The following is a 15,585-nucleotide window of genomic DNA, read 5'->3' on the forward strand; positions in this document are numbered from 1 at the left end:
ATCAGGGTAGTTTGCATTTATAGCAATTCCAGAGGTATTAAGAGCAGATTTCGGAAAGATTGTAGGGGTTGTTGAGTGCGCTATTGTGCACAAATGCACACACACACATCATTAAAACCACATCACTGTTGGCAGGTCTACCAAAGCAGCCTCTCTGGGTGGTGTTGGAAGTTTGAGTGTGTGTTTACCAGTGACTGCAAAGCACCATCCAGCACCACAGTCCCCTCCATGGTCTGGTCATCAGCCTGAGATACAGTGGTGAGACTCCAATCCACGAAGTCTCCAAGACGCTTCAGCTTCACGTCAGGGCGTGTCACAAACCTGCACAGACAATGACAACAAAATATTGTGTGGGCTAAGAGCGATTTTGCTGTGTCATCAAGGTATTCATCTTCCAATACAAGCTTGCCCTCTTCTGGGAGGGAAATGAAATGCAACATTACTAAATCATATTGGGTTCATTGTTGTGTGGTTTGTGGATGATTTGTATACTATAGGTTAACCTGTACATCAAATAAAGTTGCCTTGATGAGGTTAAATCACATGATGTGGGAAATCAAGATTTGGTCATTAAGATATCTAATTTATTTCATGAGTAGATTTAGTAGTACCTGAGACCTAGATGATATTGCACATAGATGGAGATGAGTCTTAAGAATAATATATATTTGTTAGTACAAGTAGATCATTGTGAGAACTGAGCATAATGTGATTAATATCACTAGAGTAAGCCAAAAAACATTAACAATTAGTTAACATGGTCCAGTCAGATCATTCTTTAAATAAAAACCAGGCTATCGAGATACATTAAATCGCTTAAACTCTCAACATGGCTGTATACTTACTTTGATACCAACACAGATGCAGCATCCCTGCACTTATCACTGACAGCCAGGTAAGACTGCAAATTACAAAATACAAGATTGCAGTCACAACACACCTCGAAAGAGAAGTTTCTATGACAGGCACAGATAATAAACTGGAATTTAATCAATGAATCATTTCATCATTAAGCCTAGCCTCTTGTAAGCCAGCAGTGGGAGGGGTGTAAGGTGTTTCAATCAGTCCTATTAAGAAGGTGGATGGAAGGTGAACATTGCTCATGGCAGATACGGCTCACACACCTTTGCAACAGCAAGGATGCGGTCCATGATAGGCTCTCTGGCCTGACCAGAATCAGAGTCCAGGTTACCATCCAGACGAGATAGGTCAAAGGGTATGAGACAGGTCATGGAGAGCCACAGAAGTAGCATGTAGCGAGTTTCCCATGTCTGAGAAAAGCAGTGAGAGAAACATTTGCCTTTGTAGTCAGTACACATGGTATCCAATTTAAACCAATGTCATAAATGAATAAATAAGTGACAGCATAAATAAACTTCCATTCAAATAATAATCTGTAGAGTACTCGGAAGACTCACCTCTGAATCTTTGGGGTCCTGCCTGCACAAGAGGTCTAGGACTGGCTGGACATCAGCCACCTCATGTGGCAAGAGTTGCATGAAAACTTTGTAACCTCTCACCTGCATGGCCAAGAGAGATGTCTCAGGGTAAGGTGTACAGTAAGCAGACACAAAAGAATGATGTGGCAATTAACTCCAGGAAGATAACGGTCTGTCTGACTTACCTTAGAGATAATGTAGAGAAATTTAAAGCTGAGGTGGACGAGTAAAGGTGGAGACTTCTCACTTCTGGTGAGTTCTAAAAGCATGTTCAACATCCACTCTGTTAAAGAAGAAACATGTGTCAGCATTTCTCAGAAAATACACCTAGGCAAGAATAATGCAAATGTTTATTTAGCCTAATCATTGTTATGAATGTGTTACCCAGATGTGGGTCCAGAAGATGTGGCTGCTCCTGATACCCGTCCATTATGACTGAAATAATGAGAAAAAGAAAATCATCAAAGTCACTCTTCCACCCGTTCCCCAGAAGGTTGCTGTCTCTCCCCCCTTCTTTACATCATGTACACGACCGAGTGTCGCAGCAACTATGAGAACAGATACATCTTAAAGTTTGCTGATGATCCCGTTATTGTTAGCCTCCTTGAAGGGGAGAAACAGGATCATGGGCCGGTGCTGGAAGACTTTATGTCTTGATGTGATGAGTCTTTCCTCTAAATGTGTCAAAAACATGTAGATTGATTTCTGCACCTAGCACACTGCTAACTGTTATTAAAGGTGATGACATTGACCTAGTGGATAGCTACAAATATTTGGGTATTGTTCTCGATAACAAACTGTGTTTCGTATGTTGACACTACCATTAAAAAGGTCCAGCAAAGACGATTTCCTGAGAAAAATGTACTCTTTTAACGTTTATCAAGTTTCATTGAATCTGTTCTGCCATTTCGTATTACTGCTTGTTTTGGTAACCTAAATATGTCCAATAAGAACAGACTTGGAGGTATTTTTAAAGTGGCCAGTAGAATCTCTGGTGGGAGTCAATGCAGGCTTTTGAACATTTATAATAGGCAGGTCCTTAAGAGGCCTAATGCTGTATTGGTCTGCCGGAGCATTTGCTCTGGCCGTCGCTTCACAGCTCGTAAAAGATTGTATGTTTCCTTCATCCCAAGTGCTATTGCTTAATGGCAAATAGCTCTTTGGCTGTATTCCTTGATCCCCCCTGCACCTTTGCACACTTAGGCCTACACTTTTTGTATTTGGTATGAATTTCCATTTCTCTGAACTAGTTCTGCGATTTTATTGTGTTGATGTTGTCCTTTTTGGATTATGTCTGTGTGAACCCTGAAACCCTGTGTGAAAACGAATCTGCCCTAAGGGACAATAAAGAAACCGTGAAGCCTAGTCATACTGGTACTGTGCAGATCAGCAATGTGGTGATGTGTATCGATAATATAATAGGCCTACAATACATTTCAGGTGGTTGGTCATAAGAACCTGAGATACATTCACCCAATTTCACGCGACAGGTATTCTCACCCAGAAATCTTTCAATGACAGATTCTCTTGTCCCCATATGGACCTCCGGGAGGCTGGCGATCAGGGCGCGGGTCTCGGCGCTCTCGCTGAACCCATCCAGTACGCTGCCGGCCTTCGCGACCACATCATCCGACTCACCGGCTCCATCCTCCCCGGTGCCACCGTTATGCGCTTCAGTCAATGCCATTGTCCTTGGCTTGAAGAGATTAGAGGTTTTATAATTCGTGCACCTGCCAAGTATTGATTTGGTGAAAAGTGAAATATAATGTTGTTAGAAAGCGTCTGCAGATAGTTTGGCATTGGCAATGAATGAAAGTAAGCCCGTAGATGAACTGAACATGGGTGTGACGCTGCTTGGTGTTGACGCATTACAGTAGCTAGCCAACGCTAACTAGAGGCAAAACAAATACAAAGCACGGAGGATTTAACTGACCATCCACACAACGAGACTCTGTTTATTCAAAGATAGTAAACATATACTTACAATTCTTTAAATATCGCCCATGCAATGATCTGTATATATCACTTCTGAAAAGATCATGCGGAAGTCACCGGTTTGTTATGTGGTGAAGCTCCACCCTAAGGTACGGTGGACGTTTGGGTACAAACCAATGGATAGCGTTTTATTGATATGATAAGCATTCTGAATAAGGCAAATATATCTGTGTTCTCAGGTTGCACTTTAAAAAAAACAATGGTTTCAGACTGGGTAAAATAATAAGCCAAATAAATGCCTGTTCAAATAAATGTTATTTATTACATTGCATAATGAGCATTACAGCTTTTCAACAAATCTCTGCTGTAGGGATGAGCATATAATTGCAATTAGTATCCATTAAGTAAAATATGTATCTCCAACTGAAATAGTTCATAACAACACATGTCTGCTGTGTTCTTAACTTTAATGAATGCAATACTTTTTTTAGACAATCTAACTTTAGTTTTGTTGTATATATGGAATGATAATTCAGAAATATAATCTTTCTCACTGCATTTCAACATGTCTTCAATAAAATCACTTTAGTTTCTTTCCATGTCTTTTCATTCTGGAAAAGCTCTCAGTTCTAAGACAGTTTATAAACTAAAACAAAAAACTATGCTGCTAAGTGGTGTCGATTGGGTTCGATTGATTTGAGTCTCTTTCTAGATTTGTGTAAGCTTAGCCTGTAGTGTAAGACTTTCTGGGTCGTTGAAGAAGGTTAATTTATTTCACAAGGTCCTTCATGATCCTCAGAGAGGAGCCCCTGTAGCCACCACCAAAGTGGTTCCAGTGATTCAAGTAGTGGAAGAGTTGGTAAAGCTGGTTCCTCTTTGCAAAGCCTGGGCCCTTGGGGATCTTTTCATGGTAAGCAGAGTAAAAAGAGCTACTGAAACCTCCAAACATCCCTGCGATGCCCAGCTCATACTCTGCATGACCATAGAACGAGGCTGGGTCAAAGATAACAGGGCCTTCTGAGCACTCCGCAACGTTACCTCCCCACAGGTCCCCGTGGAGCAGGGCCGGGAACACCTCCACATCTGAAAACAACTGGGGGATCTTCAGCTGAGGAGAAGGAAAGAACAAGTCAAGACAGACAGGAGAGATAGTTTGTAGTAGTTCCATTATGCCATATTTTTTAATTTTATTTTTATTTAACCTTTATTTAACCAGGCAAACATGTAAGAACAAATTCTTATTTACAAATGCAGCCTGACCAAAAAGCAATGGCTCTTTCGGGGGGGGGGAAGCTAGAAATAAAACAAGGTTAAATAATTTACAACAATAAAACACTGGCAAATACAGATGCATTAAAATACTAACAGTCAGAGAGAGGGGAGAGAGACGGAGGAGGTAGGGGTGAGGAAGAGCGGAGGTGAGGGATAGCGGGGGTAGTGGAGCAGGGGTACTTAAAATGAGGCAGTGATGGGTTATGGGATGGGTGAGAGACGGTGATCAGCAGGTGCATTGATCGACTATGGTTCGATGCAGGATTTGTTTAAAAGCAGTGAGTGAGGTGAGGGCGGTGAGTTTGAGGGTGTTCTGTAAGGTGTTCCAGTCGTGTGCTGCAGCGAACCGGAAAGCGCTGCGACCGACAACGGTACGGGCTTTGGGGATGGTGAGTCGGACAAGATCACTGGATCTTAGAACGATGAAGGGGCGGTGAGAGAGGTGCAGAAGGGATGAGAGGTAGAAAGGTGTTTTGCAAAGTATGGTTCTGTAGATAAGATGAAGCCAGTGACAGAGCCGTCTGCTGTGAAGAGATGTCCAGTCTACAAGGGTGTACAGATCACAGTGGTGAGTTGTGAAAGGCGCACCAGTGGCAAAACGAATGGCGGAGTGATGGAGTGTGTCGAGTTTCCTGAGGGCAGACTGAGATGCCATCCTATAGATCAGACCTGGGCATTGTACGGCCTATGGCTGTCCCTGGCCGGCCCTGTGTGAGGTAAACATTTTTTTCATAATAGAAATAACATGTAAATGAGTGTAGGCAATGCGTAGAGCTACGATCGTTTCCACGGTCAAATTGACTCAAGTTGAAATTGTATAAATCACTACGTTGACGTGGTTTTCTATGTACGACATGGGTAAGATCAAAATTTGATCCAAAGTACTTTATTTAAATGAGGCCCCTGATCACAAATATTATTCTGATTACAGTTTATACTGACTGGGAACAATATGATGTTTGGAAATGACAGTTAAGAAGAGTGTGTCTGTAAAACCACATGTTAGAAACAGACCAGCCTGTAAAGGGTTAACTTTGTTCCAGGGAGGAGAGCTGTACTGGGAGGGGAGGAGCATCTCAGTCAGTTTGCTGAAATGAAAGTAAACTGTGTAGAGACAAAGTGTATCGTGGACAAGGGCAGACTCTCTCAAACGTGTTAGATATCGTCCTCAAACAGGCATCTATCACACATACAGTATAAAGGACAGAGACAGCGTTCACACTCTCACAGAATCACAGACAGGTGAGTTGAGAGACTTACAATGACATGTCAAGATAAACTATTGTGTAGTCTCGACCAGTTTGGTTTATAGACAGTTCAGCATGTAAAACGTATTGATTTGTTTGAAGGACTATTTTCTCTGTGATGTAGAATAATGTTATAATTATTGGTTGCTGTATAATCTCATAAAACAGTCTTGACAGCTCCATAGCTGAAACTATCGAGATCTGATTGATTCCAGGAAATGCTTTATGGTGTCACCTCTGGTCTCTCTAGATATGGCTTTCTCCAGCAGTCTCCTGTCTGAGGAGCAGTTCCTGTGTTCCATCTGTCTGTATGTGTTCACTGACCCTGTCTCTACTCCATGTGGACACAACTTCTGCATGGCCTGTATCAGAGGATACTGGGACACCAGTAAATTGTGTCTGTGTCCGTGGTGTAAGGAAAGGTTCTATAGAAGACCTCAGCTTCGCGTCAACACAACGTTTAGAGAGGTCGTAGAGAAATTCAAGACAATGAGAGTCAGGGCCGAAGATGAGTCCCCTGTCGAACCTGGACAAGTGCCTTGTGACGTCTGCACTGAGACGAAGCTCAAGGCTCTGAAGTCCTGCCTGGTGTGTCTGACCTCTTACTGTGAGACTCACCTGGAGCCTCATCAGAGAGTCGCAGGCTTAAAGAGACACAAGCTGATCGACCCTGTGGAGAACCTGGAAGACAGGATGTGTAAGAAGCACGACAGACTCCTGGAGCTGTTCTGTAGGAGTGATGAAATGTGTGTGTGTTGGATGTGCATGAAAACAGACCACAAGACCCATGACACTGTCCCCATAGAGGAGGAGTATGGAGAGAGGAAGGCTCAGCTGGGGAAGACAGAGGCAGATGTTCAGCAGATGATCCAGGAGCGACTGCAGAAGGTTTCAGAGATCAAACGCTCAGTACGTCTTAGTAAGAAAGTTGCAAAGAGAGAGAAAGCCGACAGCGTACAGGTCTTCACTGCTCTGGTGGACTCCATGAAGAGAAGCCAGGCTGAGCTCCTTGGCGTGATCGAGGAGAAGCAGAAAGCAGAAGAGAGGCGGGCTGAAGGGCTGATTAAAGAGCTGGAGCAGGAAATCACTGAGCTAAAGAGGAGAAGCGCTGAGCTGGAGCAGCTCTCACACACTGAGGACGACCTCCACCTCCTCCAGAGCTTCCCTTCCCTGTCCACCCCTCCACACACCAAGGACTGGTCTAAGGTCAGGGTTCACAGTGATCTCTATGTGGGGACTGTGAGGAGAGCTGTGTCTCAGCTGGAGGGGACACTTATGAGTGAAGTGGAGAAGTTGTGTGATGCTGAGCTGAAGAGAAGTCAGCAGTATGCAGTGGATGTGACTCTGGACCCTGATACAGCACATCCCTGTCTCATTCTGTCTGAGGATGGGAAACAAGTTAGAGATGGAGACACAAGAAAGAATCTCCCTGATAACGCAAAGAGGTTTTCCCGGGTTGTCTGTGTTTTAGGACAGGAGGGTTTCCCCTCAGGGAAGTTTTACTATGAAGTGGAGGTGAAGGAGAAGACTGGGTGGGATGTAGGAGTGGCCAGAGAGTCCATCAACAGAAAGGTGGTTTTCACACTGAGCCCTGAGGATGGATACTGGACTGTAAAGTTGAGGAATGGAAATGAGTACTTGGCACGCGCTGACCCTCCTGTCCTCCTGTCCCTGAGAGAGAATCCCCAGAAGGTGGGGGTGTTTGTGGATTATGAGGAGGGCCAGGTCTCCTTTTATGATGTGGAGGCCAGGTCTCTGATCTACTCTTTCACTGGGTGCACCTTCACTGAGAAACTCTATCCATTCTTCTGCCCTGGCCTGAATAAGGGTGGTGAAAATTCTGCCCCTCTAATCATCTCTCCTGTCAATCACGCTGACTGACCAAGCAGTAAAATAAGCATTTAGATTAATCTTTATCTGTTGTCACTCATTAGGAAAGATTATGGTATATTTCCCCACACAGAGTAATTTCTGAGCTGGTTATGGTTTGTTATCATATATTTTGTGCTCTCAGTGTGTCTGCTGGATGGTGAATATGCAGCAGCAATGTCAGATACAGCCCAGCCTCATAAGAAGATATGACTCTATATACATGACATTGTTGACTTCTCAGGGTGTTCAAATTATTATAAATCAGATGCTATCAACATACTGTATTTTCATTATTAGCTAGTTATTATTGTATGTATAAGTATTTGGAGGATTTTGAGTGTAATGAATACTGGGTTCTGTACAGAGTGAAATTGAGGATGTTCAGACAATTAAATTCACTTGGATTGATCAGATCCATTGATCACATTAATAATCAGTCTAGTCCAGGTCCCAGAGCTTTAGAATGGTGGTGGTGAGGTAGCAGACTGGCTGTCTGTCTTATTAAAACAAAAACATAAGTTGTCCTTCAGTCTCTGCATGTGTGTGACGTAATTACATTTAACAGAATGTACATTTGATAATAATGTTATTGATTTAATGGCTTGCAAAGGGAATCGGATATGATTAAACAGTTTAATAAGGGTGACTGTGATTGTAATATGATACACATCTTCTGTACATGATATTATACGTTTGTCTACTGGTTCAGCCTACTGGTCCAGCCTACTGGTCCGGCCCACCACAATAGTCCTGGTTTCTCATGTGGCCCATTGTGAAAATGAATTGCCCACCCCTGCTATAGATGAAGGGTATGTTTGGCTGCACGGGTGAAGGAGGCCTTGTTCCGGTATAAAAAGCTTAGGCGAGCTTTGACTTTTGTCTGCAGGTGCTTTATGTGGGTGGTGAAGGAAAGGGATGAGTCCAGCCAAAGGCCAAGGTATTTGTAACAAGAGACACAAACTCCAGCTCGGAACCGTCAACACAGAAGATCTTAGGGGGGCTGCTGACACGAGGTCTCCGGTCGAAAAGAATGCACTTTACATATACTGTATTATTGTCAAGATTGAGGAGGTGGTGTTCTGCCGTTACCTGTAGCTGGGCCCATAGTTCCATGGCCTCCCTATCCCCATAAGACTTCTCTGCCATGTTAAGCTGGTGCTGTATTCTCTGCTGGGTGTAGAATGTCACCCAGTCATTCTGCCACTCATTTTCCTGAGGAGGGTGACAACATGCATAAATCTGATCTCACAGAAACGGTAAACAGCATTTTCAAATGTGAGGTTCTGCCCATCCAATGTCTTAATATACTGTCTTCTCAGTTGCATTGGGTTAGGGTGCTCACTTGAGGGAGGTATCCACAGCATGTAGGTACATGGAAGCCAAACTTGTCGATGACAGGCATACCAGACTGTCCTGCTCCTTTTCCTGTGCAAATTGACAGAAGTGATAAGGCCTCCTATAAATGCATCACAGGACTCAAGACTGTCCACACTGGCAAACTCACATCTAAAATGGTTAGGGTAATTAAAAGGAGAGTATTAAAAAGAGAGTGGTGGGATAGGGCCATATCCACAATCATTCTGTCGGTATAAGGACCTTGAATGTTTTATGCTGTTTATTTTGGCTAATCTAATTGTACTTCCGTGGTGGTATGGTAAAAGTTATATTTACCAACTGTCTGCTGCTCCTTGTTTTGTTTGTCTCTCTGTCTTTGATTGTGAAGATGCATATCGGCCAAACGCTCTCCCAGCTGCTTAGAGTGCCTGCAGCAATCACCCAAACAGATACACACTAGGCTAACATCGGGATAGTAACACAGATTATTTGATGTGAAGGGGGGGGGGGGGAACCATGAATGTGTTGTTGTTCCATTTTGCACTAATGATAACAACAACCATAAGGAGGGTCTTACTTGCTCAGACCACTCATGTCCACATGCTCCATGACAAACACAGCCCCTCCTGTGTCAAGCTCGATCACCTTCACAGACTTGGGAACTTTCACTGTGTCCGACATCAAGATGGCATCTAGGCTGGCCTTCTCGCCATCAAACATCAGTTTAGCCTTTGAGAAGAAGAAGAAAAAACACCATACCTTGAGAATGTGTGATTGTAAATGTATTGTAGTAGTGTTAATGTATGTAGGCTAGAGTCATTATTTCAACACAGGTATAGGCTAAAGACAGTTGTATTGCCTCTAAGCATAAGGATTATGGCTGTCACGTCAAATAAAAAGATTCCATTCAGCTCTCATACGAGGGCTCTAATGTTATCATCACGATCGGGTGGCTCTATTGTAACTACTAATCCTATTTGCTCCCAGAATGTTCTCAGTTCTGTAGAATTGAATTTGATTAGTAGCTTGCAAGCCATGTTTGATCAGATGTGTTGAGCCAAATCGCACTGTTTTAAACTAACGAAATAAAGCAGAAGAAGGTATATAGATAGACATAGTAAAAGAAGTAATGAAGAACCTGACTCTTGTGATTGATCTTCACAAACACTCTCCCGTTATCAGTATCATAACTCTGGCCCTGGCTGATACATCCACCTCCAGAATGACCAGTTGGTTTCAGGATGGAAGTCCCCAACTCCTTCTTCAACTGAGCTTCCATGGTGATGATGGGTTTTTTTGGTCGCCTGAGGCACTGACGGGCCCTTTGCTCTCTCAGACCTCTCAGATGCACCACAAGTGCCCGGTGGGTGGGGAGCGACGTTTGTTTTGACATCTGAGCCACAGAGCCGTGTGGAAAGAGGAGGGACTTATTTTCCACAGAAGGGATCATTATTTTGGTTCCGGTTCACGTGATTGACGTTCAATTGTGTGCAATCACAGCAACTATGGCTGATCACGTGAGCGTCGCCATGGAGTCAGACGAAGCTCTCTAGCTCGCTCGCTTGTTTTTTTTATCAAGCTTTGCATGACATAATTACGAACATGTGTTTACTGCTTGGTGCTACCGGAGTTGGGAAGACACTGCTATTGAAACGTTTACAAAATATCCTTTCATGATTCCTTGCAAGATGATAATGATTTAGCCACATGCTGTAGTAGTTAGTTGGTTGACTAGCTAGCTAGTAAATATTATCGCAGCTCAAAACATGAACACTCGACACTGTCTGGTTTTAAGCTAGTAGTACTGTTCAGATTTGTATATGTGATCACTTTAACAGATCGTTAACAGCTCAGTTTAGGTGACGCGTCAGATGACTTAGGGGAGCCTCCTGTTACTCTGCCTACGGTGAGCTATAATATTCTATATTATTATATAGCTATAATATATTATGCCTTTGTTGTCCCCCACCCACCGATGAGATCAGGGACTCGGTCTCTGACCACTCATATGTCACACGCTTTATCTCCGACAACACTGGGCCAATTTGGGAATATTATTTTTGAGATATCAACGCAAAGACTGAAGCATAATACATGGAGTTCTCCATCACTCTCCTTTTATGGAGGGATGCTACATCATTCGTAGTAGGGGACAACATGTTTCCTGTCGCCTACACTGTCTTACTTTTAGTAGGCCTGTGATGAACGACCATCTATACATTTTGAATTGGGCACCAAGACTGCATGAATTATACTTAATTTCTATGTGAACTATCCTTAAATCCAATACAAAAAAGAAGGAATCATGGCAACATTGATTAAATCAGCACTGTAGAAATATGGAAATTAAAGTTTAATGCTCAGTTTAGGACTATGTGACATTAGGGGGCTTGAACACCTTACTTACTTACTTACTACCCATGGAATTGTCAGATAATGCTATCTCTCTCTCTATTTGATGCATGATAATCACAGACAACTATCTAAATTGATTCGCTATGTATCCCTAAATAGTGGCCAATAGTGTTGAGGTGTGCATGCTAACAGTGTCGGATTGTGCAGTCCCCTGCCTTATCTCTGAACACTCTCAGCCAGGGCCACACCAACCAGGCTTTTGGCAGCCAGGCTCACTCCCTGGTTTGCCTGATTGTGCGCCAGACAGGCCATGAGAGGTGTCCCTCTCAATGAGAAAATTAGGAAAAATAAAGGAGTTTAGGCAAAGTGAGATCTATCTCTCTAATCCTCAGGCATGCCTTCGCCTTCTTCTTTGCCTCCCTCTCCTGCTCTAGCTTCTCTTTTTCCAGGCCTTGTTTCACTCTTTGTTCGGCCACCCTCACCATGGCCTCTGTCCTCTTGACCGCCTCCATCTTTCACCATCTGTTTCTTATCCTTTAGAATTTTTTTCTCCTTCCACATCCTGAGCATTTCTCGCTCCGCCTCGCTGTCTCTTTTGATTTTCATCCTCTCCTTCCTTATCGCATGCAACTCTGCTTCTACCTTCTCTGTTTGTCACGACCAGAGATGGGACCCAAAAGCAGACAACAAGAGAGCAGGTAAGAGTTCAAACAAAACATTTATTAAGCTTTCAGAGAAGAACTGGCGGGGCAGGCAGGTGGGTTGTCAGGCTGGCTGGGGGGGCAGGCAGGTAGGCAGACAGGTAAGGGTCAGGCTGATAGGCGAGTAGTCAGCAGGCAGGGAATCCTTAGGTTGGTACAGGGAGAACAAGGTTAGGCTAAAGCTAGATGCAAGCATACAGACAAACTATTACAGGCTACGATCTGGTGTCGGCTGGTGGCAGAGTAGGGTTTAAGTAGGAGCGGGTTGAAGGCCTGATTGCACACAGGTGGTGTGAATGATTGCCGGCTATGACTCAGGAGACGGAATGGTGACACTGTCTTTCTAAGCATCTTCTTTGTGGTCTCCCTCTCTTTCTCAATCTCCATCATGAGGATCATGATCCTACTGTCCATATCCTCCCTTTCCCTATTGAACTCATTCCTGTCCTCTTGCAGTTTTTCTACCTTTCTAGCCATGATCTCCTCATCCCTCTGCCTAACGTTTTGGTCCCTTTTCTTCTGTTTCTCATACTCTATATATTTCCATATATTTTCCTAAAAATGTTCTTCTGCTGGAAAGTCTCTCCTCTCTCTCCTCCGTCTGTCTGAGAGATTCTGTATTTTTCTTCTCAAACTCCTTCTCTATCTCTGTAAACATCTCATGCTCCTTTCTAATATCCTCAATACTAATAATAATATAATTATAATTATAATAATAATAACCTTTATTTGTATAGCATAATAACGTAATAAATGTTGCAGTTCAAGGTGCTCCAATCATTAATCATAAAATGATTTAGTCATTTAAAGGCAATATTAAAAAGATGGGTTTTTAGTCTTGAAATTACGCGATGATTCCATTTACGCACAAATCTTCAGTTAGGGTTGCAGTTTACTTGAATTTGTAATTCATTTTACCCGAGGGTCACAGCATACAGTTTATACAAAAGTAGCCAACAATACAACATACAATACAATGTTTTAAAACATAGAATCAAATCTATGGATATACAGTTTTTACATACATAAAGTACATTACATATACGAAACAGGTGAACAATGTCGAATGATGTAGCGCCCCTCTATAAAATGAGTGATGGAGAAGCCTGTGTGAATGAAGCAAGACTTTTATCATAATGGCACTCGTTACAGTGCCACGTCCCAGTTGCACACTGGGAGGGCTGTTCTCCTGGTGCGATTACCGGAACGTGTTCTCTTATTGGTTCATTATCAGTCTTGCTTTTTACAGCTTTGCGTTGATTTATAAAAAATATTATTCCCAAATTCGCGTATTGCATTAGGCTACACTACTAACTCTCCACATTGCACCCTAGTATAGCGTTTAAGCATGAATCGGAATGAATTCACCATGAAACTCTGAACCATCTATAAGATGCAACTTTCACCCAAGTTTCATCAAAATTGTCCCAGTGGTGTTGGAGAAAAAGCTTTTGACATGCACGTGTGACATGCTGATATGACCAGATACGCTATGCTAAGAGTAAGGTGGTCTGAGGGGTCTGAAATACAGAAAGTCATGTAAAATGAATAATTACGATGATACCTTCTATCTTAGGTGGGCACCAACCTGACAGACCTGACATTGAAGAAGAAGAAGAAGAAGAAGGTGACCGTGAGAGAGCTGGGAGGTTGCATGGGCCCCATCTGGCCCAGCTACTTCACTGACTGCTCTTCTGTCATTGTGAGTTCAGGGGCATGGATCACAGAATTCATTCAAGGAATGCAATTCCATTGATAGTGAGGTTTGATGCAAAAGTTGGTCATCATTTGACCATTAACAACAAATTATGAGCAAATCCCCTGATTTTAAATTGGGGGATCAATGTCATAGCAATGGCCTCACAACACATCAGTAGATGTTAGATTGACCTGTTGGCTTGTGTGTTTCTCCATAGTTCGTGGTGGACTCTGCCAACATTACTCAGATATCCTCCTCTTGTATTCAGCTGCTATCTGTTCTCTCTGCTGAGCCACTTCACACTGCCTCTGTCCTGGTTCTCTTCAACAAGAGGTACACTTTGGCAACCGTTCTCTGAGAAAGTTAAGCACCAAACAGATCCAATAACAGTTTTTCCCTCTTCCTTTTGCATGTCTGGTCTTCAGTGCTTCTCAGTTTTCTGCCTGAGACTGACAGTTTGTCATTCCACCCTTCCTTTAGGGATCTCCCTTGTACGATGAGTCTTGTGGAGATGAAATCACTGTTCAGGATGGATGATATCATCGCGTCCGCCACTCAGCCAATTACAACTCTGGAACTTAGCGCACGCTCTGGCCAGGGACTTCAGGAGGTGTTGTGTTGGCTGCACTCAACCTTAAATGACTGACATCATATCATCATATCATCACCGGACGTTGGTGCCTGTCCCTGTTGGCAGGAAATGTCATCATCAATGTCAACACACAAAGAGATACTGTTCTGTTCACATAAAATAACTTCCTATTGAGATGGTCAATTATTAATCCTCTGAAATGTATATTGCCAACCTATCATGTCATAACAGTGTTATAGTAAATGAGGTTCACGTTGATGAAATGCTATTATTTCTGCAGATTGTACTATTATTAATCTATTGACAGATTTCTATCAAGGAGTGAAAAAAGCACAAGCGATTGTCAGAAAAAACATTGTACTATTTAGTTTCATTTTTGTAATAATTTTATATTACAAATGTAATCAGTGGTTGTATGTTGTAATCAATCAAACGGTGTTGTAATCAGTGGTTGTATGTTGAGTTGATAGGGTAAAGTGTTGGATGAAAGGTGGAGATTCAGTAATCGATTTACAAATGTTTGGCCTGCAGGGGGCAGACATGGTGTCAAAATTAAAATATATCATGCTTTATTTAAAAAGAAATTAAGATCTGTTTTGAAGTACAATCTCTAGTATGAATGTATTGATATGTATATTTATATTAATTGATCGTATGATAGCAAAGTATGTCATGAAATACTGATCAAGATGATAAATGATGATTGCAATTGCAAAGTGTTTGTTAATTATACTCTTATATTTTATGAGAATCAGTGTTTCACAAGCAACGAGCAATGGAGAAAAAGAAAATCATGATTTCATACATTATGCTAACAATGTTGTCCTGTTCCTGTGGAATTCTGCAGTAGTTCAAGAAAAACATTTTCATTCATTAATCATTCCCAACCCCACTCCACTACAAACTACACCAGCCTCTTTCTCGTCAACACAGATCCAACAGCAATCCACCAGTACACAATCATCTTAAGTGAGCCTTACTAATGCAACAAAGGGAACTTAAACTGTGTTTCATTATCTGGATGGGTTGGTTGGCAGGCCTCCCACCTGTATTGTGTCTTAAGAAATCAGTCCTCCCTGTGGGCATAATAGGAGGGTGCACCAGTCAGCGAAGCAGTGGGTGGCCTACCCCAGAGCAT

The 15,585-nt window shown here is 42.6% G+C and overlaps 5 protein-coding genes across 5 annotated transcripts in view; 3 read left to right on the top strand and 2 right to left on the bottom strand.

Moving 5' to 3' along the window:
• Positions 1 to 3,510, bottom strand: part of tbcd (tubulin folding cofactor D) — a 32,183-nt gene extending 28,673 nt beyond the window's left edge. Inside the window, exons 1-8 of the mRNA XM_080524360.1 lie at positions 3,424 to 3,510; positions 2,940 to 3,169; positions 1,824 to 1,874; positions 1,625 to 1,722; positions 1,419 to 1,520; positions 1,125 to 1,271; positions 846 to 901; positions 189 to 321 (exon numbers count right to left, since the gene is read on the bottom strand). Coding sequence (XP_080380486.1) covers positions 189 to 321; positions 846 to 901; positions 1,125 to 1,271; positions 1,419 to 1,520; positions 1,625 to 1,722; positions 1,824 to 1,874; positions 2,940 to 3,126 — 774 coding nt within the window. The 5' untranslated portion in view covers positions 3,127 to 3,169; positions 3,424 to 3,510. The remainder of the gene's footprint in view (positions 1 to 188; positions 322 to 845; positions 902 to 1,124; positions 1,272 to 1,418; positions 1,521 to 1,624; positions 1,723 to 1,823; positions 1,875 to 2,939; positions 3,170 to 3,423) is intronic.
• The window catches only part of cldnk (claudin k), a gene marked incomplete at both ends in the record, with an annotated part of 150,711 nt that overhangs the window by 89,912 nt on the left and 45,214 nt on the right, over positions 1 to 15,585 (top strand). The gene's annotated exons all lie outside the window — the stretch shown is intronic.
• On the bottom strand, positions 3,741 to 10,379 carry fn3krp (fructosamine 3 kinase related protein; the record flags this gene model as incomplete). Its single annotated transcript, XM_080524370.1, has 6 exons — positions 3,741 to 4,482; positions 8,855 to 8,977; positions 9,108 to 9,190; positions 9,437 to 9,528; positions 9,678 to 9,829; positions 10,239 to 10,379. 6 exons carry the CDS (start codon positions 10,377 to 10,379, stop codon positions 4,144 to 4,146), a joined length of 930 nt encoding a protein of 309 aa, XP_080380496.1. The 3' UTR covers positions 3,741 to 4,143.
• LOC308151489 (E3 ubiquitin-protein ligase TRIM21-like) lies at positions 5,771 to 7,951 on the top strand. The gene is made up of 2 exons (XM_080524362.1): positions 5,771 to 5,888; positions 6,144 to 7,951. The coding sequence occupies exon 2, from the start codon at positions 6,146 to 6,148 to the stop codon at positions 7,772 to 7,774; it is 1,629 nt and encodes a 542-aa protein (XP_080380488.1). The 5' UTR covers positions 5,771 to 5,888; positions 6,144 to 6,145; the 3' UTR covers positions 7,775 to 7,951.
• arl16 (ADP-ribosylation factor-like 16) lies at positions 10,703 to 14,504 on the top strand (the record flags this gene model as incomplete). Its single annotated transcript, XM_080524651.1, has 5 exons — positions 10,703 to 10,756; positions 10,950 to 11,006; positions 13,733 to 13,858; positions 14,073 to 14,188; positions 14,336 to 14,504. The coding sequence occupies 5 exons, from the start codon at positions 10,703 to 10,705 to the stop codon at positions 14,499 to 14,501; spliced, it is 519 nt and encodes a 172-aa protein (XP_080380777.1). The 3' UTR covers positions 14,502 to 14,504.

This window comes from Nansenia antarctica (genome assembly GCF_963989245.1).
Source record: "Nansenia antarctica genome assembly, chromosome: 2".
NCBI lineage: Eukaryota > Metazoa > Chordata > Actinopteri > Argentiniformes > Microstomatidae > Nansenia > Nansenia antarctica.